This window comes from Zootermopsis nevadensis, unplaced genomic scaffold, assembly GCF_977971745.1.
Source record: "Zootermopsis nevadensis isolate Lab colony 2312 unplaced genomic scaffold, Znev_1.0 Znev_ptg000001l, whole genome shotgun sequence".
NCBI lineage: Eukaryota > Metazoa > Arthropoda > Insecta > Blattodea > Termopsidae > Zootermopsis > Zootermopsis nevadensis.
In genome coordinates this window covers 1,103,517-1,130,642 of record NW_028259133.1, presented here as the reverse complement: position 1 = coordinate 1,130,642, position 27,126 = coordinate 1,103,517, and the positions used below count along the sequence as shown (strand labels likewise).

Sequence of the window (27,126 nt, the reverse complement as noted above, 5' to 3'; positions counted from 1 at the left end):
ATGACACTTTTTTAATTTTTATTCTTTTATTGGAATAAAATTACCAAAAGTTCCGAACAATGAAAAAAAAATTCCACCTTTCTGGGTGCAAATTTGTAAGATGTATGACATTTTTGTGTATTAAAATTACCTGGGGGGCCGACTATTGTTATAAGTACCACATATATAAATGTAATTTCACAACATTGTGTGTGAGAGAGAGAGAGAGAGAGACCATTTTCTCAGACCACCTCGCCCTGTGTTATTTTGGTATTAACAGTCGTGTTACGGCTGTTAGTATTTTCTGTGGTTGTTAGGTTATGTATGGTTCTTGGTGCGTGCTTTCCATTGCATATCGCGCTTGTAGGGTGATGTTTGATACTGAAGCGATGCGTATTAAGAGCGATATGGATGATAACAGGCTCTGGTTAGTCTGACCTGAGTCGGGTACGTTTTTCTTCCTTTTGTCTGTGGTACGAACATCTTTGGTGCAAGTTGTAATTCCGGTACTAACATAAGTTCCGGTTTTCTCTGTTTTCAGGTGGCGTTTTCACTGCAATGGGAATACGTAATCCTTGAATACGTTGAGGTGTAATTCGTTTATATATGTTTATAAATCAGTTAGAAGGAAGGCTGCGTGTTTTATAGCAGGTGAAGGTTAGTGGTAGTGTGTAATGTTATTTTGTCATAGTACTTTTGTAATCGATTATATCCGCAGTTGATTAGCATCATTTTTCCTGAATATTTATAATTTTCTTTTGTAAATACACAAGTTAATGAAACTTTGTAACGTGTTCGCCCATTTTAGCACTATAAGAACACAGTCGTACAAATAGTTCACTTTATGAACTTTTGTTATTCCTAGACTTTTAGGTAAACTGAATGAAGCAATTATGTGATTTGTTTTTACTTTTCAGTTTCGGAAGGTCGCCCCAACAATGACAATAATGAAACCACCACACCGACCGCGTTGTTTCTTTGACGTAGAAGTGGGTGGTTTACCCATGGGACGAATTGTATTCGAGTTATTCTCAGATTTGTGCCCATTAACGTGCGAGAATTTCCGTGCACTATGTACTGGAGAAAAGGGCTTGGGTAAAACTACAGGTAAACCACTACATTACAAGGGAATCATCTTCCATCGCGTTGTGCGCGATTTCATGATACAAGGAGGTGACTTCTCCGTTGGGAATGGAACTGGTGGGGAATCAATCTATGGTGGGACATTTGCAGGTAATTTTCATGTTTATGTTTATTATTTTGCACTGTTTCTGTTTTATTATAAAGCTTCAACTTTTAATTGCCATATATTAACATTACCAGAGATTTTATATTATCTGAGAAGCATGAACTTGATTTACGACTGACTAGTTTCATAAAGGTTTTTTTTATTTCCACTGTGCAAGTTTAAAATCATTTCCAAGAGATCTGTATGTATTGTGTGTTGAATGGATGCACTCAATGTAATTTGATCAGATGCAGTTAAAGGAAGGATCCTTTGTCAGACTGTGGGTCTTACAATAATTTTGTTTGTTTATTACTAATGGGTCATTCCATGATATATAATCACAGTTCACAACCCATCCTTAGATCTCAGTGAAAGTTGTTGAGGTTGTATTGTAGACTTCATAGGAAATAATATTTTTTGCAAAATTTTAATACCCTTAATTGTGCAGTGTCTGCAGTGCAGGGAATTGCACCACCACTAAAAATTATAATCATAACTGCAAAGTATGAAGTGTTCAATTATTTAAAAAATAATTAAATGTTGTTTTCAGATATATATACTCTCAAGTCTGCCACTAATGTGATTTGGAAGCAGTGAAAGTTTGCTGTTGTGGTGTTGTGTGTTTCTGTCTGTATATTAGAGAACTTTTATGTTATGTTAACATTGTACTCCTGTTATTTTTCTGTTCATGTACATGATTACTGTTATATTTTTACATGTGCTATTTCTTGCTTCTTTGTTTCAGATGAAAATTTTGAACTCAAACATGAGAAACCATTCCTTTTGTCAATGGCAAATCGAGGAAAAGACACTAATGGATCTCAATTTTTTGTGTAAGTTTGTTGAAATATTAGTAGTGGATTAAGTTTATTCTGCTTATAGATGGAGTAGAATTCAGAACTTGTTTAATAATATTTATGTGGCAAATCAGTAAATGTTTGTCTTGGCTGACTGTTGACCCTAAATTATTTCATTTACATTGAAGCAAAAAATGAAATTGATCAGTGTTCACGCATTTGGGGATGCTGCTGCAAGTGACAGTATTCAGGATGGAATTAAATCACGTTTTCCTGAAAATGTGCCATAATTGAATAAAATTAGGAAAGCAAGTTTTACGTTACAGTACAGCTCTTAAGATGAAATCTCGAGTTTTTAACTGCTTTAAGGTCGGGATCCTCGGTACTTCATTTAGTGACATTAAAGTTGTGGCTGTGTATGATAAACCCCAATAGGCCTGCCACATTGTCAATCCCACTCTGGAGTGACTTCACTGTGTAGCACAGATACAGATTGGACTGTACCTGATAATCAGCACATGAGCCAAACTTCATACCATCTAATGGCATTGCAAGAGAACTCTCTACTAACCACTTTCTGTAATGCATATCAGAAATTACCACTGAAGATTTTTCTGTTTATGTTGAGCAGTTCTGTGGTATAATCCGTTTTAGGTGGGATTTTAAATGAAGCAAGTACAGACAGACTAAAAATAAATTAATGTTGAAAGCCACCATAACAACTTCTAGGTGACTTGGCGACCTGACCGCCAAGATTTGCGAGCCCTAGACATACGCAGCTTTATTTATAGGAACATCAGTATCCAAGCAGAAGTGTTGGTTAGGTTTGCAGTCAGATCTAATCTATCTGTTTTAATTTAGAAAGGGCCCGTGCATGAGGTGCCTGGATGTAAAAAGGAAGGAATACATTGAAACATTTTTCCTGCCATGGATAATTATTTGAGACTCAGACATTATACTATATATTTATGTACAGGACCTTCAGGTTCCATAAAGGAAGCAGGCAATTCTTTGACAAGCCGAGTATACAATCGACTTTTCAAAGACTTTCGTGCGCCATGGAGTGAGTGAGTGAATTTATTTACAGAAAATTTGTTATTTTGACGTGGAATAGTTAATGTGCTTTGCTGTTGTCAGCTCACCACAATGGCTTGTTCCTTCAGCGTGTGCATCTTGCTTTCAGTTTTGTCAAAATACTTTTCTAATTAGTTCTGTGTTTTTATTATCTATGTGTGGATAGTAAGTTTTCAATTTCCTTGGTGATATTATAGAGATTGTTGTTACTGAACAGGGTGTTATAGATGTGGTTTTGCCATGCTGTTGTAGATGGTATCTTTTCTTCATGTATTCCTAAAATGCTGGATGATAAAAATTTCAAATCAGTGACATGAGAAACTTGGCAGATTACTGTAAATCAAGGTTCAGGAACTAGTGTGATTATAGCCGTATGATGAAGCTCTTTCGTCATTAATGACGCAGGAACCTGATGGTCTGTGGTTAAGACACTGCAATAATTGGTTTGAATGTCTTGGGGTTCAATATCTGTTGATTTTTCCCTTATTTCAGAGAAAGATAAACTTATAAATGAGAGTAATACCAGGCCCCATCATATTTTGAATCCCTCGTTAAGCTGTAGGTCCCTTTTGCTGGCCATTATCCTCATTGTCCTTCTACTGGATGAAGCAGAATTCACCTGACATGTGTCCTAGCTCTGAAGTGGACTCTTCGTCACTGCTGGAGCTTAGCAAAGGTCTGGTAGACCGTAATATAAGGCATTAGCCACAGCAACATCTGTTAATCAGTAGACCTAAGTTTTTGAAATGATCAGCTTTAAATTTGCCTGCTGTATATGGATTTTAATACAGAACACACGTGTCCAAGTCCACTGATAAATTACATCACAAGTAATGTGCAAGATATTTATCACTGAAGCAATTTCAATCTAAAAAATTTAAAAGAATCTTTGTGAAAATGGTAGTCACCTGTTTTAGTAAAGCCAATATGGTATGTGTTTTACGAGCTTTGGAACAACCTTCAAAGCACCTAGTCTTTACAAAATAAAACAGTTTCATGAAGTAGATTTAAATTGATAGATTTAAGACGCTGAAATTTATGTAACATGTGACAGTTACAGAGGTGTAAATTCATCTTGCATATGCTGCATAGCTGACAAACATATCTGATATGCTTAGCATTTATTTATGCTGTACACCTTCCTTTCTGAATAATTTTTTCTTAGTTGTAAATGCTGAACCAAGATCATAGAATAATCTGAGATTTCTTTATGTTTTTGCACTTTATACATTGCAGTAAACATTCTAACGCACATTTCTTCAAGTAGAAGTGTGGATATTCAAACTGTAGGAAGAAATGTACCCTTTATTGAAATGTCAGAATCCGTGGTTAACACAGGCGTGTATAAATAATACTGTCTTGAAGAGTAGATTACTTATATATTGAACTGTGATCAGTATGGTTTGTCTTCATGTTGTTTTGCAGTCATTGCATTGTAGTCTTCAGTTCATGTTAGCTTTCCCGATGCAGATTGAAGTACGGCAGTGTGTTTTAAGAACTTGCACAGCTGCCAGTTTCGTTACCCGTAGGGTGGTTTTGTTTCATTTCTGCGTTAACATATTCGTCGGCAGACGTGCTTCAGTTGTGAAACTTGAGGTAAAACTGACAGTTTCTTTAATTATTTTATGAAGAACAGTTTAACTTAAGTTTCAGTTTTGTATGCATTTTAACTTCGCTGTGTCATAATTTGAATTAATTTACAAAAATACCATCTGCATGAAACCCTGCAAGACCAGGGTTATTCAGACTGGACCGTCACCATACTCGTTATAGTGGATGCCGACTTAACGGTGTTTTGTTTCTGTGTAGTTGTGGTTCAGCTTGAGGTATGGTGCCACTGCCAGCCAGGTCGTGACGGCACGCTCGCTCTAATCATGTTTTGTTCTTGTAGTACGACGCAGCCAGCCCCCCACTTGGATGGGTAAGTAATGTATTTCACTTAATGCTCCATAAATTATTGTTAGGTAGTAAGTAACGTTCCAGACTCAAGGCCATGCTGCATGTAGCCATTAACGGCCGTAGTTCATATTTTAATACACTGTCTGGAATATAAGTTGATCTCTTGTCATTTTATCATTATAAGAAGCTCAGATTACAGTTGAAGCTTAAACATAACAAGCTTTAAAATACAAATGTAGTTGGCAACACTTTAGACTTCTTTTTTCTTTACTGTATACATTTTATTAAATTTCACTTATATGTCTTCAGTTTAATTGAATGCATTTCTGTGAAGAGCTTGATAATAAAAGTTTGAATTTGTATCTTTTAAAGTGCATCGAATCATTGTTTGAAATTTGCCGTTGTAGAGTGCACGTGGTGTTCGGGCATGTGCTGTCAGGGCAGGAGGTGGTGTCGCACGTCGAGGGCCTCCCAGTCGATCGGATGTGTCGACCCTTGCAAGATGCCAAGGTCATCAACTGTGGAGAATTGGTGCTTAAGATGAAGACTAAAGGTAGGCAGCTGTCAAACTGTTTGGAGATTTTATACAACTAAAAAATACTTCCAACGTAAGATGTGCGTTGTACTGATGCTAGTGAAGGCTCTCTTCAGATTGTGTAAAATGTTGTCAGTTTGAATGGATTGCTTGTTACCAAAGAGTCACAGCACAGATATATACACAAAACACAGGAATTAAGTAAATAGATGGGCTTTCTCACGTAACTCATACGTATTGTTTGAATTTTCTGAGTGTAGTGACTTTACATGAACCCACTTGCAAATGCCCTGTCTTGCCTATTTAGAATGAACGATCTCTCCATAATCCTTCTGCCTTTATCCTTCTCCGGAATTTATCATAAAAATTGTATGGTAGTTGCCGTAGTCTGATTGTATTTCTTAAAGATATGTTTATGTTTTATCTAACCTTATATATAGTTCTTTGACATTAGTTTTTAATTTTTAATATTACTTTACCAGTTTTGCTTTTTACGATTATATTTAAAAAGATCTGCAAACTACAGGATTTGAAAATGTTATAAGTTTGTTGAAAAGTTATATGATTCCTGTATTTTTAAGAGTGGGGGGGTTGGGGGTGTAAAAAGTAAAGTTCAGTGCACATATCCAAGTGGTACAATGATGAAATCTTTCTGGTTGTTTTGTCAGGTGAGACCCACACTTCAGAGCAGCAGCATCAGTGTGTTTGTTTCCTTTGTTATTAATTCTTTGGTTCCATAATAAGGGATGGAAAGGTCTCAGTCTGAATATCACATGGCGATCATTGCCATTATATCAGAATTCATAACAATAACCCATCTGAGAGTCAAGATTCAAATACAGGAAGTTTGTTGAGAGTATACAGTGGACCATATCGCAATGTCCATTGGGCATTTTTGTCTCGTATTGGTTTTGTGAGCGTTGGCCAATGGTCGAAAGAGTGGGAGACCGTCACCAGCGACAAGTGATGCATCAGTGGTTATTGTCAGCAGTCTTTTGGAAAAAGACTTGTCATATGATATGATGATTTTGCTCATGAAACAAACATCTGAGCGGTCTTCATTTTTAGAATTCTGGCTGGAGTACAAGAGGAAATGAAAGTTGCTGCCGGGCGTATTCTAAGGCTGAGGAGAGATCAGAATGTTGACTGAACTGAAACACTGAAGAGGAAGACTTGTGAAATTGATACTTGCTATGAGTGATCATGGACCACAACAGAAGCCACTGTCTTGCAGTGAAAACATCTCCTTATCCAGAAAAATGTTGCTTTCTCTGTCATCATCCATTTAATCAACAACCATTTTTCACCGCTTTTTAATAACTTCTGTTAAGTTGTAAGATGAGTGGCTTGATTTTTCTTCATTTGCATAATGTCTGCCCCTTCCTCTTGAAATTGCTTAATTTACACGAAAACCCGCATTTTATTCATTATCATTGCGTAAACTTGATGTAATATTTTGTATGTGTTGCTGGTATTATTTTCCCATTTCACTAAAAATATAATCATGCTGAACTCTAAATCATGGTTTTAAAATATTCCAACCACAGAACAAAATGAATTTCAAAAACAACAAAACTGACGAATCGCATAGCCATGTGATACATTGCACACAAACTCACCTGTGTTTTTATCATTCTGGTTATTTAATTGTGACATCTCATATATAGTCATTCAGGCGTCTGCATAATTGTTTTTTGCTTCCGTCCTGATGTAGTTGATCTTCGCAAATTGCAGCGGAATTAAGTGATTTTATTTGATACTTCTAAATATGAATTTTGTGCTAATTTTAACGCAGCTGAAATTTTTGTTGCAGACAAGAAAGTGAAGAAGCCAGTTAGTAGCAGTGGCAGTGACAGCTCCTCTGCAGATTCAGACTCTGACTCTGCGTCTCATACCAAGAAAAAGAAGAAGAAACATAAGAAGAGAAAGAAACGACAAAAGAAAGATAAATCTTGCAGGTACAATTTCTCTTTATCGGAAGGTGTTGGTCCTTGATTTGACTGCAGGTCAGTGAGTCGCGTTGTCGTGCTGGGAACAGCCATTTTGTGTGCCCTGCCTCATGGATAGAACTGAGTACATGAATTCTTGATCGTCGGTGGGTTTTAGGCAAGATGCTAAGATTAAAGATTCTGTATCAAATGCTAGCAGGCACTCCCAGAATTTAAAGTGATCTTAGAACGTAGCCACTCTTTAAACGTTTTTGTTAACTGTCTCAATGTTACGATTGTTCTAATGGCAGACAATTGTGAACACTGTTTATTTAACCTTTAGGTTCTGTAAAAGGCAGGGAATTTGTTGATTACTTGAGCGTACAGTTAGTTTATGAAGGGGACTGCTCAATGGTTTTGTCCTGCACTGTGATAACAAGACACAAATACATAACTTAATTTTCTCCAGTTTTACTTTTAGACCAGCCTCCTTACTAGCATCAAATGTATGACGTGCGATGTTTTCACACCAGTGGAGATGTTAATGTTTGTCTTCTGGGTAGTAATGCCATATGGACTTGTAGTTAGACAACAGTGTTTTGGAGGGACATACCACCTCCAACTTCAGGGTAGTGTGTTCCTTTGAATCATCGGCGTAGTTAGACAACAATGTTTTGGAGGGACATACCACCTCCAACTTCAGGGTAGTGTGTTCCTTTGAATCGTCGGCGTAGTTAGACAACAGTGTTTTGGAGGGACATACCACCTCCAACTTCAGGGTAGTGTGTTCCTTTGAATCGTTGGCGTAGTTAGACAACAGTGTTTTGGAGGGACATACCACATCCAACTTCAGGGTAGTGTGTTCCTTTGAATTATCAGCGTAGTTAGACAACAGTGTTTTGGAGGGACATACCACCTCCAACTTCAGGGTAGTGTGTTCCTTTGAATCATCGGCGTAGTTAGACAACAGTGTTTTGGAGGGACATACCACCTCCAACTTCAGGGTAGTGTGTTCCTTTGAATTGTCGGCGTAGTTAGACAACAGTGTTTTGGAGGGACATACCACCTCCAACTTCAGGGTAGTGTGTTCCTTTGAATTGTCGGCGTAGTTAGACAACAGTGTTTTGGAGGGACATACCACCTCCAACTTCAGGGTAGTGTCTTCCTTTGAATCGTCGGCGTATTTAGACAACAGTGTTTTGGAGGGACATACCACCTCCAACTTCAGGGTAGTGTGTTCCTTTGAATCATCGGCATCTACCGAACAGCAACGACACCATCTACTAGACACTGATGTGTCCCGTGCAATGCCAAGCCTTCCTGGTGTTCTTGGATTTTCCTAATGGTGTATTTTAAATCTAGCGGTTGGAACGCTGGCCTTGTAATCCTGGGGTCTCGGGTTCGAATTTATAACTTGTGTTGGGCAAGGCCGTGGTCTAGGCAACACGGAGTTTTCCTCCGTGGCATCCCAACAATTACTCCATTCACACACAGAAGAAGGCAATGGCAAACCACTTCTGGATCATCTGCCAAGAACGTATATGAACAGGTCCCAGTCCGAGAAAAGGATGGAAGGATCCTGTTCATATGGACCTGTCGTCAGACAGAACACTAAATAATAATAAGATGAGGTGGTCTAGCGGTTAGAACGCTGGCCTTGTAATCCTGGGGTCTCGGGTTCGATTCCCGGCGGTGCCCGAATTTATAACTTGTGTTGGGCAAGGCCGTGGTCTAGGCAACACGGAGTTTTCCTCCGTGGCATCCCAACAATTACTCCATTCACACACAGAAGAAGGCAATGGCCAACCACTTCTGGATCATCTGCCAAGAACGTATATGAACAGGTCCCAGTCCGAGAAAAGGATGGAAGGATCCTGTTCATATGGACCTGTCGTCAGACAGAACACTAAATAATAATAAGATGAGGTGGTCTAGCGGTTAGAACGCTGGCCTTGTAATCCTGGGGTCTCGGGTTCGAATTTATAACTTGTGTTGGGCAAGGCCGTGGTCTAGGCAACACGGAGTTTTCCTCCGTGGCATCCCAACAATTACTCCATTCACACACAGAAGAAGGCAATGGCCAACCACTTCTGGATCATCTGCCAAGAACGTATATGAACAGGTCCCAGTCCGAGAAAAGGATGGAAGGATCCTGTTCATATGGACCTGTCGTCAGACAGAACACTAAATAATAATAAGATGAGGTGGTCTAGCGGTTAGAACGCTGGCCTTGTAATCCTGGGGTCTCGGGTTCGAATTTATAACTTGTGTTGGGCAAGGCCGTGGTCTAGGCAACACGGAGTTTTCCTCCGTGGCATCCCAACAATTACTCCATTCACACACAGAAGAAGGCAATGGCAAACCACTTCTGGATCATCTGCCAAGAACGTATATGAACAGGTCCCAGTCCGAGAAAAGGATGGAAGGATCCTGTTCATATGGACCTGTCGTCAGACAGAACACTAAATAATAATAAGATGAGGTGGTCTAGCGGTTAGAACGCTGGCCTTGTAATCCTGGGGTCTCGGGTTCGATTCCCGGCGGTGCCCGAATTTATAACTTGTGTTGGGCAAGGCCGTGGTCTAGGCAACACGGAGTTTTCCTCCGTGGCATCCCAACAATTACTCCATTCACACACAGAAGAAGGCAATGGCCAACCACTTCTGGATCATCTGCCAAGAACGTATATGAACAGGTCCCAGTCCGAGAAAAGGATGGAAGGATCCTGTTCATATGGACCTGTCGTCAGACAGAACACTAAATAATAATAAGATGAGGTGGTCTAGCGGTTAGAACGCTGGCCTTGTAATCCTGGGGTCTCGGGTTCGAATTTATAACTTGTGTTGGGCAAGGCCGTGGTCTAGGCAACACGGAGTTTTCCTCCGTGGCATCCCAACAATTACTCCATTCACACACAGAAGAAGGCAATGGCAAACCACTTCTGGATCATCTGCCAAGAACGTATATGAACAGGTCCCAGTCCGAGAAAAGGATGGAAGGATCCTGTTCATATGGACCTGTCGTCAGACAGAACACTAAATAATAATAAGATGAGGTGGTCTAGCGGTTAGAACGCTGGCCTTGTAATCCTGGGGTCTCGGGTTCGATTCCCGGCGGTGCCCGAATTTATAACTTGTGTTGGGCAAGGCCGTGGTCTAGGCAACACGGAGTTTTCCTCCGTGGCATCCCAACAATTACTCCATTCACACGCAGAAGAAGGCAATGGCAAACCACTTCTGGATCATCTGCCAAGAACGTATATGAACAGGTCCCAGTCCGAGAAAAGGATGGAAGGATCCTGTTCATATGGACCTGTCGTCAGACAGAACACTAAATAATAATAAGATGAGGTGGTCTAGCGGTTAGAACGCTGGCCTTGTAATCCTGGGGTCTCGGGTTCGATTCCCGGCGGTGCCCGAATTTATAACTTGTGTTGGGCAAGGCCGTGGTCTAGGCAACACGGAGTTTTCCTCCGTGGCATCCCAACAATTACTCCATTCACACACAGAAGAAGGCAATGGCAAACCACTTCTGGATCATCTGCCAAGAACGTATATGAACAGGTCCCAGTCCGAGAAAAGGATGGAAGGATCCTGTTCATATGGACCTGTCGTCAGACAGAACACTAAATAAATAGCACATAAAGCATCACCATGCTTCAGACCATTCTGAATATCAAATGTTCACCTCTAGTGACTACTGTAAGTTTACATTTCAGTTAGCCTACTACCTAGTAAATGTGGGTACACCGGGTTTGACGGCAGTAATGTCAGTTTTATGCAGTACTACTGACATAATTGAATGTTCTTGAAATTTGTAAAATAACTGAAGTAATGTCACATTATCGAAGTGTCCGGTGCTGCCATTTAAATTAAAATTAGCTACTTCTGAACCAGATCTCATAATTTTCTTGTGTGACACAAAAAAGGGCAGAGTTTTATATTGAACTTAAGAAAATAAAATGCATACATGTGGGTGATAAAGAAAAAAGTGAGGAGTAACTATAATTGCAAGAAATTAGAATTTATGATGATTATAGAAAAATCACCTGCTTGCAATCAAGACCAAGATTAACCCCTCTATAAAGGGCACTACCATAAGGGGCATGTATTATATTTTCAGTAAAAAGAGCGGAGGTGGCTCAGGACAAGTCGAGTCGGAAGCAGAGGAAGGAGAGGTCGCTGATGATGGTGAGCTCCACCCTCTGGCCACAGTAACAAATATAAACCCCGATGAAATTCCAGACGTACCCCCTAACCGCTTCTTGTATAGAGGTGAACGTAAAACATCTGTAACCAGTCGTTCTAAAATGGAACGGGATCCTAGGGAACATGAACGACAACGCCGGAGTCGAATAAGGGGAATCACCAAGAGCGGCCGTGTTATTAAAGGCCGTGGAGTGTTTGTAAGTATGATTCAACGTTGAATTATAGTAATGGATTGATTTCTGTTTTACAGCATGTTATACAATATTACTTTTTTATCTCAGTTTCTTGTGTGTGGATGTGAATTTTGATATTGGTGAGACAATCCAGATGTCTTACTTAGTTTGTGTTTATGATAACACTGAAAGGTGGATGTATTGTGAATTGGCGTCTTTTCGGGTGTGAAATGTTTAATTTATTTTCAGCTATCTCAATATCGGTTTTCCACTGAAGGTTTTTAATACGGAATAAAGTTTGTGGGAACACTAGTTCTTAAAATTGTTTGTCCTGTTATGTTGCGGTTTTGACGTATGTGAATGTATTACGTGCCAGGAACAGTCTAGTAGTCAGAATTTGGTGCTGCAGTGCAGCACTTAGCGGAGACTTTCAGTAAAATCCTCTTGGGTCATCAGCTGCATCGAGTGGTCAGAAGAGACCAACATTTCAGCAACTGTCTTTGTCTCTGCAATGAGGGGTCTGATGTAATTGGATACTTCAAATGGCCTCCCCTCCCCCCACCCTTTATATACAGATTGTACTGGGTGGTTTATGTGACAGTTGTAACACGATTCCTTGGTTCAGTTGTAGTCAAAATAATCAAACATATGCCAGTCTGAAGTTGAACAGTTGCACAGATAAGGATGAGAAGTTTTAAAGAAAATGCATTGCTCCATCTCAAAGTTGAGTATTGCCAAATGTCAGTGTACAAGAAAATATTCTTGATCTGATGACTATCTTTTGGGATGTTGCACCATATAATCTTTGACAAATTTACCAACATTTCAGAGGTGCTTGGTGTCTCTGCTTAATGTACAAAATAAAGGTTACTTTGTCGTATTTTTGCAGTGGCTAAGCTACCCAGTCGCTTCTTGCAAGCTGAGAAGTGCATAAAATTTCAGGGAAGGCACTTTGAACAGTCACTGTGATTCTGCTATATGTAAATGGTTTGGTTGTTACTAAACATATAAAACATCACTTTCTTTAAGACTTCACTTGCCTACTCTGGCCTGATATATGTTTGATTATTTTGACTCGAATTGGCCCAAGGAATACAGATAGTCCTCGATTTGCGCCGGTTAAATTTGCGCTGATTTAGAATAACACCGATTTTGAAACCAGCAAGTCCGAAAGTGAAAAAAATATATTTTACTATTATTTATAACGTTTTACAATGTATCTCGTACTGATTATTATAATAAATCGTAATTCTCACATCGCTGATTTTGAATAAAAATTATAAATACAGTCATCTCTGCAATTACGTATGTTTCATTAACGCGAATTTGCTCCAATGAGATTGGTGAATCTGTAAAAGCTGTTTGTGAAATGCAATCTTTTGCATATGTGAGTTTGCTGTTATGCAGTTCAAAGGACTAATTTAATCTCTGCGGAGGTACCGGGGTTATTTTTATTATGCGGTGGGTCGGCATCTTAAATGAATGCAACTATCGCATAACAGCAGAGATGACTACACATCAATCACATGAAAGAATCGCAGTCAATCGCGAGGGCCAACGAATTGCCGATAGTTTATAAAATATATTTTTTAAATTCCCTTTATTTTATTTACGTTATTTCAGAGCACAAAATGTAATGCCATTATGTTACTCGTCAATGTTTGGGCGCCGGGAATGCATGTCATTGACTTGACATTGATTTGCATTATAAAAGAGTTTCAATTTATCCTCTCAGTACATGCTATGTACTTGCCCAGAACCAGTATTCATGGCTGGGCCCTATCCAATAAGAAATAGTGGGCTACTGGGCAGTGTCAACCTTGGCCTTGTTCTTACATTGCTGTTTCATTGGACTGCAAAAGCATGTTTTTCACAGGATACCATGCGTGTTTTAAAGTGAAACCCCTCATCTCTTCTCATTGCTTCTGTGTAGAGGGGGTCGAATTGGGTCATAGTAAACCCCCTGGTAATGGAATCTAGCCCAAACGTTGGTCTGTTTTTATCACTTGACGTGATTATTGGCCTGGGAGGATTCTATTAATTTCAGTTGCTATGAAATCTTAAAATATTATAAGCCAGTAGATTTGATCGGATTTGATGTTCTTATATGTTTGTCACTTCTCTTCTGTGAGCTTTTGTAAATATGGTATTCCAAAATTCATTGCATCTCTCACAGTTGAAACCATTCCATTGTCCGTAAGACTTGAGGTTCTCACAGCGGTGAGTATGAAGATTTCCGTCTTCTGGGTTGTTGCGCTGTGTAGTCTGGTCGATGTTAACCAACGTTTCAGAGGTCATACTGCCTCCGTCATCAGGGCGGTAAGTATGAAGATTTCTGTCTTCTGGGTTGTTGCGCTGTGTAGTCTGGTCGATGTTAACCAACGTTTCTGAGGTCATACTGCCTCCGTCATCACAGCGATGAGTATGAAGATTTCTGTCTTCTGGGTTGTTGCGCTGTGTAGTCTGGTCGATGTTAACCAACGTTTCAGAGGTCATACTGCCTCCGTCATCAGGGATATCAATATTCAGACTACACAGCGCAACAACCCAGAAGACGGAAATCTTCATTCCATTGTCTGTTTAAAGCATCCTGTGATTTGGAACATTGTGCTAGAGGACTCATTTACATTTTTGTCCCAGTCTTGTGAAGAAATATCTTTCCTATTTGTTTGACACCATTAGCTCAGACAATGTACATCACCTGTTCGCCATAAACTACTCGTAAGCAATGTGTCATGAAGTATGGCATTCAGACTTTGACCAGAAATTTAATTTCTGTGAATATATGCTCCTTTTACTGATAAAAGATACTGACCGGCTAGATCCATGCTTCAGAACAAACTAAATATTCGAGGCCAGCCATCTGTTATGTGGTATAATTTCATAAACATGTGAATTTTTTATTCTAAAAATATTTTGAAATAATAAAATGTCGCAAAGATTTATAAAAGTTTTTTCAACAAAAAGTTTTCCTTGCTTTAATCTTTGTTCTTTTAATTTGTTGAGTAAAACTATGTTTATAAATGTGTTGTTAGTTTTCGACTTGTTTTAAAATTTGAGCTTTGTTAACAGCGCTACCGCACACCTTCACGCAGCCGCTCCCGCAGTGCCACCCCTCCACACTGGAAGCAAGCACAGAACCGAACCATCAAACTCAGTGAATATGAAGTAAGTTCTTAATTCTGTTATAACTTCCCATTACCAACACTTCATAGCTTGGCAAACATACTTGAGAATTTGACGTTTCACTAGTACCATTATCTCCAATAACAACAAATGCATCATCATCAGTGTGAGAACCTCATATTTCAGACATGGGTATTGTACAATCCAAAGAGGATAATAGACTGAGTAAAGGTCCGTAAAATTGAAGTCAACTTTAGAGAACACAATGCAGAATATATAATGTAATGAAAGATAAAATCTCGCTAATATGGACTGCCTTATTTTTTAAGTATGTATTTTATTGATCTGGAATCGAGATTTTTCTTAAAGTGGAATTAATTGTACAATTTGACATTTTTGCTTCCTTAGATAAGTATTGAAATATGCGTAGTTTGTAATCTGTACTGAAAACAATACAATTCTGATGAGCAACCCAAAAATATTTTTACACTTGTAAGAGAAATTAAGAATGATGGTATGAAGTGGCATGGAAACAATGCCTTTGTTAAACAGAAAAGTTCCAAATCTAAAACTTCTTGACGATGGTGAAGAGTCGTTTGAATAAAAATTTCCTTGGATATTATCCATCGTCTAGTAAATATAAAACGTAAAACGACGCTTCGGAGATGGGACTCTATCTCCGTCTTCAGGTTCCTACACAGTTGGGCCCACTAGATAGAGCTAATCCCTATCTCCGAAAAGTTCCAGTTTCTTTAAAGAAAACAGTTTGATTTGAGAGGGACAGTCCTCATCTGATTAAAATTATAGATATTATTGTTTAACACATTAATTAAAATTTATTGTTTAAAAGAATCATTTTCTTATTCTGTTTGATTTGAGTTTTTCTTTAATGTTGTTTTGGCTACAGCATAAACATTTTTAAAAATGTTTTCTTTACTTCATATTCGTGTCCTTGAACCATGCAGATTAGCATATGATGCTCGTTTGTTAACACATTTGCTTGTCTCTATGAAATATGACTTGAAAATGTTCACAAAAAATTATGGTATGTAATTCAAGCTACCCTGTCTTATTAGTCTTAATTAGGTTTTAATGTGTCACACTGCACTAATTGTGTAATGAAGCTCATAGTACATTCGGTAACGTGTGTGCCGTGAATGTTCATGAGGAAATGTCCGACAAATTATTCATCCATGTTTTGGAAACTAGTTTAACTAGTGAACAGGTAGAATTTGCGGTTCTCACAGCGGTGAGTACAAAGATCTCGGTCTTCTGGGTTGTTGCGCCGTGTAGTCTGGTCGATGTTAACCAACGTTTCGGAGGTCATACTGCCTCCGTCATCAGAGTATGAAGATTTCTGTCTTCTGGGTTGTTGCGCTGTGTAGTCTGGTCGATGTTTACCAACGTTTCGGAGGTCATACTGCCTCCGTCATCAGAGTATGAAGATTTCTGTCTTCTGGGTTGTTGCGCTGTGTAGTCTGGTCGATGTTAACCAATGTTTCGGAGGTCATACTGCCTCCGTCATCAGAGTATGAAGATTTCTGTCTTCTGGGTTGTTGCGCTGTGTAGTCTGGTCGATGTTTACCAACGTTTCGGAGGTCATACTGCCTCCGTCATCAGAGTATGAAGATTTCTGTCTTCTGGGTTGTTGCGCTGTGTAGTCTGGTCGATGTTTACCAACGTTTCGGAGGTCATACTGCCTCCGTCATCAGAGTATGAAGATTTCTGTCTTCTGGGTTGTTGCGCTGTGTAGTCTGGTCGATGTTAACCAACGTTTCGGAGGTCATACTGCCTCCGTCATCAGAGTATGAAGATTTCTGTCTTCTGGGTTGTTGCGCTGTGTAGTCTGGTCGATGTTTACCAACGTTTCGGAGGTCATACTGCCTCCGTCATCAGAGTATGAAGATTTCTGTCTTCTGGGTTGTTGCGCTGTGTAGTCTGGTCGATGTTAACCAACGTTTCGGAGGTCATACTGCCTCCGTCATCAGAGTATGAAGATTTCTGTCTTCTGGGTTGTTGCGCTGTGTAGTCTGGTCGATGTTTACCAACGTTTCGGAGGTCATACTGCCTCCGTCATCAGAGTATGAAGATTTCTGTCTTCTGGGTTGTTGCGCTGTGTAGTCTGGTCGATGTTTACCAACGTTTCGGAGGTCATACTGCCTCCGTCATCAGAGTATGAAGATTTCTGTCTTCTGGGTTGTTGCGCTGTGTAGTCTGGTCGATGTTAACCAACGTTTCGGAGGTCATACTGCCTCCGTCATCAGAGTATGAAGATTTCTGTCTTCTGGGTTGTTGCGCTGTGTAGTCTGGTCGATGTTTACCAACGTTTCAGAGGTCATACTGCCTCCGTCATCAGGGTATGAAGATTTCTGTCTTCTGGGTTGTTGCGCTGTGTAGTCTGGTCGATGTTAACCAACGTTTCGGAGGTCATACTGCCTCCGTCATCAGGGTATGAAGATTTCTGTCCTCTGGGTTGTTGCGCCGTGTAGTCTGGTCGATGTTAACCAACGTTTCGGAGGTCATACTGCCTCCGTCATCAGAGTATGAAGATTTCTGTCTTCTGGGTTGTTGCGCTGTGTAGTCTGGTCGATGTTAACCAACGTTTCGGAGGTCATGCTGCCTCCGTCATCAGAGTATGAAGATTTCTGTCTTCTGGGTTGTTGCGCTGTGTAGTCTGGTCGATGTTAACCAACGTTTCGGAGGTCATACTGCCTCCGTCATCAGAGTATGAAGATTTCTGTCTTCTGGGTTGTTGCGCTGTGTAGTCTGGTCGATGTTAACCAACGTTTCGGAGGTCATGCTGCCTCCGTCATCAGAGTATGAAGATTTCTGTCTTCTGGGTTGTTGCGCTGTGTAGTCTGGTCGATGTTAACCAACGTTTCGGAGGTCATGCTGCCTCCGTCATCAGAGTATGAAGATTTCTGTCTTCTGGGTTGTTGCGCTGTGTAGTCTGGTCGATGTTAACCAATGTTTCAGAGATCATACTGCCTCCGTCATACAGTAATCTTACTGATTTAATGTAAAGTTTTTGCAGCAAGCATCACGATCTGTATCATAGAAGTAGTTTTTATAGCTATTTGTTATAATTTCAGAAACTGGAACGTGAACGTAAGAAGAGAGAAGAGGAGATAAAGCGGCGAGAGGAGGAAAGAAAGAAAAGACACATGGAAAAGGATCAACAGAGATTAGATATAGAAGCAAAGAAGGTACATAGAGAACATGGCAAGGAGAGAGAAAAGAGGTAAGAATGTAATTATTCGCGATTTTCATTTGATGGCATTTAGTTTGGATGTTTTTATGGTTGTGATGTTTCAGAATCTGCTTGTTTATGTGCCAATTTTTTGTTCTTGTAAATACAATATATTATTCTAGATGTGCAAGTTAATAGTTACAGCATAATTGCCATCTACAGTGCAGTTATGAAAGCATTCTTCAGAAGGTAAGTAAGTTGTAACGAAAGCTTAGTTTTTGCTTATAAAGTAGTCACGCATGTTGAGAAGCAGCTTGTCGATACTGAGCGTGTGAATCCACAACGTGGAATGGGAAACCAAGGTGCATGACATGGTTACTAGACTCACAAATATCCACATTTTATGTGAGAGAGATTGTCAGATACGTAGGTTGGTCCGTCAATATATGGTTACGTCTGCTGGGAGATGTATTATGGGTTGAAATCTCCTGCCGAATGCCGCGCATCCCCAACATACTGCACATTCATCGATGAAGCACTGCTGGAGGACCTTCCTCTGGTACAACACTGCAAATATCATGGTCTATGGATCAATTGACTTTTCTGTCTTATTTTTAGTCAAGGAAACAACCTCTGAAATCATCGCTGCAAGTTTCTCAGCACCCTGTATGTCATAACAACACTATAATTTTATAATCTGTTGTTTGCGCATCATAATATAAATATCTCTTTGTGGTTTTCATATTTTTAAACTGCTGATTTTTATTATTTATGAAACGTCACATTAGTGTACAATGGACATATCATTTTGACTAAAGGGTATCTGGCATTTGACTGCTTTGTGCGATGCCCTTCTTGGTTAGTTCTACCTGTGCTATTAAATCCGCCTTTTGAAAATGAATTTGGTAAATCAGTTTAATCTTTTAAACAATGTAGACTATTTCATTTTCTCTGTAAAATGTGCCAGACTAGCGGAGTCATGGTCGGATATGCTTTGCAGACCAGAAGATGGTGACGTAGAGACTCCAGAACAACTTGAGAAGGTCCCTGAAGAGGAAGAGGCAGAAGATGTTGAAGATGTTGATGAGAAAGGACCGGTAGACTACAATGCCCTAGATTATGAAACAATGGATGGAGCTGGTTCTGACAAGGATGAAGATAGGTTTGGCAAAAATGGCACTACTGCTGCCGTTACTGAGAAGCCAGAGTCTGAAATTGTACCAACGGGAAATGGCACTGCTGAAGAAGAATTTGTAACTGACGTCATAGCGAAGGAGAAAGTCCAAGGTAAGTTATAAGGGTGTTTTACAGCTAATCTGCTGTGTACTGGGGCTGAGTTAGGAGATAACTTTGAGCGAAATACAGGGTGCATACAGAGAACTTTACACTTTAAAAATGATACAAAAACAAATGCAGCAAACTTTGAACTTTAAACCCACACCAGTGGATGGAAAAACTTTCAGAGTTTCATTTCAAATTAGTTGGGGTGATTGTTGTTGTTGTTAGATGCCACTAGTTTTTAAAATGGCTACCCCCACAACAAATGAATTGGTGTGTTCTGCAGTTAGCAAAGAATGTAGCAGCTGTACAACGTCCATTTCGCATTCAATTTTACGTGGACCTACCCAGCCAAGTATCCATTTACGCTGCAATTTTTGCCAGAATTGAGGCAGCTAATCACAGCTGTTGCTATGGACACTTTACACAATATTTGAGACAACTTGGATTATTGTCCTCGCATATACCATGCGACTAGCCGAGCACATTTCAAGTCTCTGAGAGGTGTGTAAAGTAAAGCTGTCCCACTACACGCCATGACTTCAGCACTAGATGGGGGTGAGTGGTCAGCGTCACGCTGCGGCTGTACTTTAATCCCAGGAAAGGACCCTGGTACTGATTGGATAGGAGGCTGGGTGGGCCCCAGAATTGGTCTGGATGCAGAGGCTAGAGGAAAAATCCTCTGCCTCCATCGGGGATCGAACCCCGGTCGTCCAATCCATAGCCAGTCACTATACTGACTGAGCTACGCTGGCTCATGAGTCTCTGTGAGGTGAGAATTTTTCTATCGACCGAAACAGATACAAATATTTTGAAGAAATAGTGCACTTGAAACCATTAGTAACTTATTCACAAGTCCAGGATGGTGTGAACATTTTAATGAGCTTGTTTGAAAATAGCAAAACAGTTGATAACAGTACGTTTAATGTCGTAAGTGCAATAAAAAGAAATCTTAGATATCAAAGCAAATTCTGCGAAACTAGTTTTCGTCCTGAATTATGTTTCAAATAGACAAGGTAGTAATTGGTAATTGTACATATCTTTATTTTAAAATTATGGTTGCAAGTATTTGATTGTGTTGATTTAGAAGTTTAGTATGCTATAGTTGTATTGCACATTGTTCATTGTCTGAGGTGCGTTTAATATAGCCTGAACAGTGTTTCAGGTGCGATTATTTGTCATTTGTTCATACAGTGACATTGGTTGTGATTTAACCCAGACCAATTGTTCAGACTCGTACTCTGCAAAGTATAATTAGTTGCTTTTTCTTGCACAGATATTTGACATTTAAACAGAAGTACTGTTCGCAGAGTAAGAGATGATGAGGAAATTTTTCTCTTTCTTTGGCTACTACAACACATGCCAAAACAACTGAGTAAGCATTGGCATAACAAAACGAGCGTCTGCGTCGTACAGCCAAAGCGGAAGCTGACGGCACAGAGAAACAGTAGTAGACTGCTCAAGGCATTATTATACTGAGCTTGCTTCTGTGAGCAAGTTTTAACCGTTAATCCTACTTCAAAAGCTTATCTTATTCATTTTGCGCAGTAAAACATTTAATTGAACTGTTATATCATTGTAACTTTAAATTAATCTTCCCGCTCGTTATCATGTTCTTTATCAAGTGTATGACTTTACAGAACCAGTGGCAAAACCCAAGAAATTGGAAGAACATAGTGAAGACAAGGTGAAGAGAAAGGAGGATGAGAAGAAGGTAACGTGCAACAATTATTTTCTTAACGTTCTGTGAGATTATTAGTCTTGAGTCGTGCTGAACGCACGCGGCTTTTGTATTACATATCAGTAGTAAACGTACATTAGGAGAAGCCTGGCTTTTAGGAAATCGTGGAATAGCGAAAGAAGGAAACAAATATTCCAGTCTTTAATTTGATTATTGAACTTATACATGATAATAAATAACTTTTAATTTTTAATGCATTTATACTGAATGCAAAAATGCGCTCACAACTGGTCTGCTTTAACTTGCGCGTGACAAGTGGGCGTAGATATCGTTGGGATGCGGTGATCACTGATTCAGGTTTGCAGGAACAAAAATATGAAATACATAGTTGAAGTATTTGTACCCACACATTTGTAATTTGTTCTGTTGTAAAGAGACTTTAATGGGCATTGCTGTGAGACGATTAACCTGAGTCGATTCTTTGCTTTCGCCAACCATTGCCAAACTTTGTTAATCCCTGCCTCTTTAAGTCATAAGCTGCTAAATCTTGAGTATTTATTGTATTTAGATGGAACCAAGTGAGTCTGTGCAGAAGATTCAGGTGTCTTCAGAGCATATGGATGTCGCAAGAAGCAGAAGTTCAAAATCAGAAGAATATCGGCAAAACAGTCGATCAAAGTCGGCTGACAGAAGTAAGTCGAGGAGACGACGTGACACTAGGGATAAGGACAGGCGACGACGATCCAGGTCGCGGGATAACAAAAACAAGAGGAGGTCAAGGTCAGGTGACAGGAGCTCTCAAGTGAAGAAGAGGTCTTCATCACAAGGAAGGAGGTCACGGAGGTCTGCTTCTGAGGACAAGAGTAGGAAAAGAAGCAAGGTAAATATATAACCCTGTAAGTTTTACTTTTATAATTTAACTCTTTTTCAAGACGTGTGTGTATGTGTTTGCTGATATTTTGGTAACCAAGTGAAGTTAACGTATCTGTCTCAAACTTCTATAAATTTTCACCCATCTTGTTTCAGTCTTGGTACAGAACTCTGAATTCAGGATATGCGCTCTAAAGCCCACGAGGAAACTCTAAAATAAATCTCACAATTGATGGTTAATATCATTCAGTTTCATCGATCCTTATGCTCTAGTTTGTGTATTGGACAACAGATCAGTAATCCCGCGAATCCTTCACCCTGTCAGTAATAAGGCATTAACATCTGCTGCTGCTCAAATTTATTATATTCTGTGCTGAAGACACTAGATCGAAGCAAGGCTACAGGGATTACATAATTTAAACCTATAATATGGGGAAATGTGTTTTTAACTGTCTCTGTATTACTGTTTAGGGAGGAGAAAAAGATTTGAAACATCAAAAAGAAGGAGGTGTAGAAGAAGCAAAGTCAAGTAAGAAGGTAGCTGAAAAGGGAAGAACAAAGAGTGAGAAGGGTATAGAATTATCAAAGGAATTGGAAGAGAACAGGAAGAAAGCCCATGATTTGATGAAGCAGAGAGAAAAACTGGATGATATAGAACAAAAGAAGCGTGAAAAGTTGGAGGAGCTTAAGAAGAAACAGGAAGAATGTGACAAGAAGGCTGAAGCGAGTAAGTACGAGAGCGGCAAGAAGGGCGGCACCCGACGAAGGAGGCGTAGTTCAAGCTCCAGTTCCAGTGGTAGTTCTACTTCCAGTAGCAGTAGCGAGAACTCCGAGACGAACAGGCGCCTGAAGCGTCGGAGAGGACGCTCACGCTCGCCTGTGCTGCCCAGGAAGAAGTAGTGGCATCACGGGAAGTACAGTAAGTCCCTCAGAAATTATGTCGGCAGACTCTTGTGTTTATGTCGTGTCTCAGAGTAGAAATTATGTGCTAGTCACTTTTGTGCACGCTTCGTCTTTAGCAAAGACACTCGGAGCCACTCAGAATTAGATGCTATGGAGACTTTTGTGTAAGATGAAGTTTGAAGGAAAATGGGGAGAAGCTTTTATAGGCTGTAGAGATGGAAACAGGAAATATTAGAAAGTACATTGCAGGTAAAATATATGGTATTCTGTCGATGCATGTTACTTCTTATAGCAGACAATTGTACCTTCATTTCTCTTTTATTTTAATGTAATACCATGGTAAGGTGAAAATTAATTAGTGATATAAAAAATCATTGGAAATGAGTAGGTGCCTTTCCCTTCACCACACGTGAAGACGGAGACAGGTCCAGTCCTCAAAACATGTAATTTTGTAACATCAAATTGAATTAGTTTCTTCTTGCTGGGGAACAAAGCTTCAGGGGCGTTACACCCCCTACTGTAAAACCGAGTATATTGTTCATGGAAGACCCTGCTATGGGATCAGGTCTGTAGTAGTCCATCTGTCCTCTTCACGAGTGGTGTTATGTTCTCGGACAGTACGCTTTTATAATCCACACCTGAACAAAATTCATTCTGTGTACCTTATCATAAAATACATTACCAATTTACAGGTTTTGACATGTGCTGTATATGACGTGAATATTTGAGTTTGTGTTTTCAGGGGAAGCAAATTACTTCGTGTTACAATCTTCTCTGAGCCGTGCAGCCGGAGTAGTGGTTAGGCAGTGAAGCAATGTCTGCAGAGAAAGTTCCATTAAAAATAAAAGTCGGCTTGAAAGTCTCAGATGTTCTTAACTCTTAAAGGATGAAGGGACATAAGTGTCCCATTAAATACTACTTTTTGTCGGCCCTTACGACAAAGACATTTGTGAATGTTTTATGATAATCCCTTTAGTGCGCGTTGACGATAATCTCTTGGATTAAGACCCAATACGACAATCGTAGAGCCACCTTACGTGATGTGATGAGTGCCGCGTCATAAAATCCACAGTGGGCCAATGAGGAATAATGTCTTAAAAGTCGTGGCAGGCCTTTAAAGGTTAAGAATATGCGTGCGTTTAAAAATTTGATTTAGAACTGAGCCACTTCGTGTTGATGAGTGCTCCATACAAGTACCGTGCTATGATTCAGTTTTAATGGTGTCATGAACCTTGATAGAAGTTGGTAGAAGTTAAAAGTTCTCCGACTGGTCCATTTGCTCCAAAAAAAGATAATTTGTTAGGACGTCATCTCCTGTCAGTTATTTTAAAAAAATAATCTTACTTTTTAAGTTTCTGAATAATGGGCGGCAGATGATGTCCTAACGAAGCGTCGCGGTAGTGCAAGAAGGTGCTTTGTCAACCGAGACACGATCCCATGTTTAATGAAGTACGTGTGAGTGGTGAGTAGGAAATTCATCAAGTCCCGGAGATTGTACCATGAATTTAAGTTTGTTCCATGGTTCGTTTAGGGCATCTTTTAGCGTAAGGTGTAGAATTCATGTTCTACGCTCGTAGGCTGTAAGGTCATTGGTACAGATTATATATTGATTATCGTGAATGAAGGAATGTACATCAGTTTGAAAAGCAAAAGAATCCGTGAAGGTTAGAAGCGGCAAGTTTTCTCTTTATCAGTTCGGTTTCTTTACTTATTCCCTTCATTAATTTTCAAAATGACACCTTCATTGTGACGTCTAATTTCTTTTGTTTGGAATTAAGCAGTGGCTCAGGTTTATTTGTATTCTCTAATGCAGTAAGAAGTGTGGACTAATGACAAAACTCCTGATTATCTGGGCCACTTTAGGGGAGAAGACTCGTGAATAATTTAAAAACAGGAATAATCCAAAATATTCTGCTTGGTGCATTCACAGAAACTCAGAAATGTGTTCGCACGTTTGTGCTCTGTGTTAGACAAGAGTCGTGCACGGATAATCCGCAAACCAGATAAGCTGCTCGTAGATAATTGGGAGTTTACCGTTCATTATTTGACTACAGAAAGAAAGATGTTTGAATGAAAATAAAATGGTATATATAGCAGTGATGGTTGAAGTCTACATTCTTTGCCATTTTATTTTTCTTTCAGTTGTCTGACCTTGACATCCCCTCCCTATCTGCTTAATGCATTACGCTTGCGAACAAAATTTGCAGATTGTTATACTGTATTTTGTAGCGTCATTGCCGTAACTCGGAGTTAGGTGCAGAATTGTTGATGTAAGGAGTTGTTTCATAAGCTCCATTCATTCGCCATACGCAGAGACACTTTAAAACACAACATACATTATATTTAAAGTTTTAGTGAGCTGGGAATACCCCGTATTGGAGAGGTTCCCAAACTGTGGTCCGTGAGCTTCGTTCAAATGGTGTGGGAACTGGGATTAAAAAATGAAACATACACAATTAATTTTGTCGTCTTTTTAATAGTAGATGATTATCCGAGCATCTGCGAGAAATATGTTTGATCGGTCAGTAGTACACGGTTTGCGGGGTGTTTTGCCTGCTGAAGTGGCCCGTGGCCGAAGAGTTTAAGTACCATTTCTGTGCTGCATAAATGGTAAAATCATCAATACCCACATTATTCTGCCACGGAAGAGCTACGCCAGGTTTCAAAAAACAAGAAACTGACCTATCTCTAAGTTGCACAACTTCGTCAGTAGGTCGCCCAGTATGTGTTTGTTGAAGACAGTCTGGAACTGTGATGCCGTCAGCATCAAAATTATTTTCCATTGTGGATTGCTGGCTCAGTTTCCCTTCTTTCATTCTGACTTAAGTTATAAAGAATACAAACACTCTCGATTGTGTTATCTAGAGTTTGAAGACTGAATGCATTCGACTGTTGGGTCCAGAACTATAGATTTAGAAAGAGGTTGCATCATCTGCCACGAAAAACAATGGGAAATTTGGTTTGTCTTCTGTTGGTAATGGACGGGGAGGCGGGAAATTCTTTCCTTCATTGACGACTTGTGCATTTGGAGAAGTTTCGAGGACTGGGCCATCGCTATTTCTGCCCATATCTCCCGCAGAAATCACAGTGAATATCCCGTCAGCGTATGCGCATGCCGAAAGAACCACAGAGAGGAAACGTTTGTAGCTGATGCAGCTTGATCCTGACTTGTTTGGTTTCCTGTTTGCCATCTTTGCTTCCCACGCATGTTCCAAAGTTCCTCATATCAGAACTTTGGATCCATTTCTCCTCCTGAGGGAACTTGTGTCCAACTGCCCTGAAGTTAATACAGTACTTTTATTTTCCGTCGTTACACAAGCTTATTGTTAAAATCATATAAAATTTCACATAAAATTGTTACATTTTAAAATTGACGACATGTTTCGATATACAATTCTATCATCGTCAGGTCTATCAAAATTAAAATTAAAATCTGGTGTATCTGTTGCTCTGCTTATATTGTTTTTGTTTTTATCCGTTTATTACATCTCCAGGCTTCTTTCATTTAATTTTGGAGACGCGCCTGGGTGCCTATATCTGCAAAATCAATTTTAATTTTCATATCGTGATTCTGGCTACCGACATAGGAAATGGAATAATATTACTCTAATTTTATATTATTTTAAGGAATTACTCAAATATATCGTAATACAAGCAAAAGAAATGCAATGACAAAATATAAAGTATTATAACATACCGGGTTGTGTATGAGGTGCGTGTCCGTTGTTATTGAATGGCAGATAGTAACTGAGTTGTGAGTATCGTGTATGGCTATATATATTGGGTGAAAGTTGTTTAGGGGGTTGGGTCAATGGACTGTAGAATGTTAAATATCGGATTGTTCGTGTAAATGTTGCTGTCGTTTAGTGCAAGGTTTTAGACCTGACGATGATAGAATTGTATATCGAAACATGTCGTCAATTTTAAAATGTAACAATTTTATGTGAAATTTTATATGATTTTAACAATAAGCTTGTGTAACGACGGAAAATAAAAGTACTGTATTGAGGAACACAAGCATGATGCAATTAAGATATAAGCTGCCCTGAAGTATTTGCCCAATGGTGTTTACTGTTTCTGCATCGATTCCGCGTATTGTTGATACTCCAAGAACAAATTAAAAAACAGTATTGTGAAAGAATTACCAGATCCCAAATATCTGTAAAAAAACTAAAACTCCAGAAGGGTTTACTGGATCTGATTACAGATATTTGCTGTGCAAGCTCATCGACTCATCCTTCAACCCCATCTTCATTT

The 27,126-nt window shown here is 39.5% G+C and overlaps 1 protein-coding gene across 4 annotated transcripts; it reads left to right on the top strand.

Annotated features, from left to right (window-relative positions):
- The first annotated feature begins 407 nt into the window (after positions 1-407).
- Moca-cyp (nuclear cyclophilin protein Moca-cyp) lies at positions 408-26,610 on the top strand. Of its 4 annotated transcripts, none has more exons than XM_022085045.2 (15): positions 408-426; positions 521-636; positions 897-1,212; positions 1,953-2,040; positions 4,970-4,999; positions 5,385-5,530; positions 7,326-7,470; positions 11,563-11,845; positions 14,894-14,989; positions 18,040-18,188; positions 19,138-19,424; positions 21,056-21,129; positions 21,665-21,976; positions 22,438-22,885; positions 23,612-26,610. In XM_022085045.2, the coding sequence occupies exons 3-14, from the start codon at positions 918-920 to the stop codon at positions 22,864-22,866; spliced, it is 2,334 nt and encodes a 777-aa protein (XP_021940737.1). In that variant the 5' UTR covers positions 408-426; positions 521-636; positions 897-917; the 3' UTR covers positions 22,867-22,885; positions 23,612-26,610. The 4 variants fall into 4 exon arrangements, with proteins under 4 accessions (XP_021940737.1, XP_021940747.1, XP_021940728.1 ...); XM_022085055.2 differs by having other exon boundaries at positions 410-426; positions 521-630; XM_022085036.2 differs by lacking the exon at positions 408-426 and having other exon boundaries at positions 475-636.
- Positions 26,611-27,126: the final 516 nt, after the last annotated feature.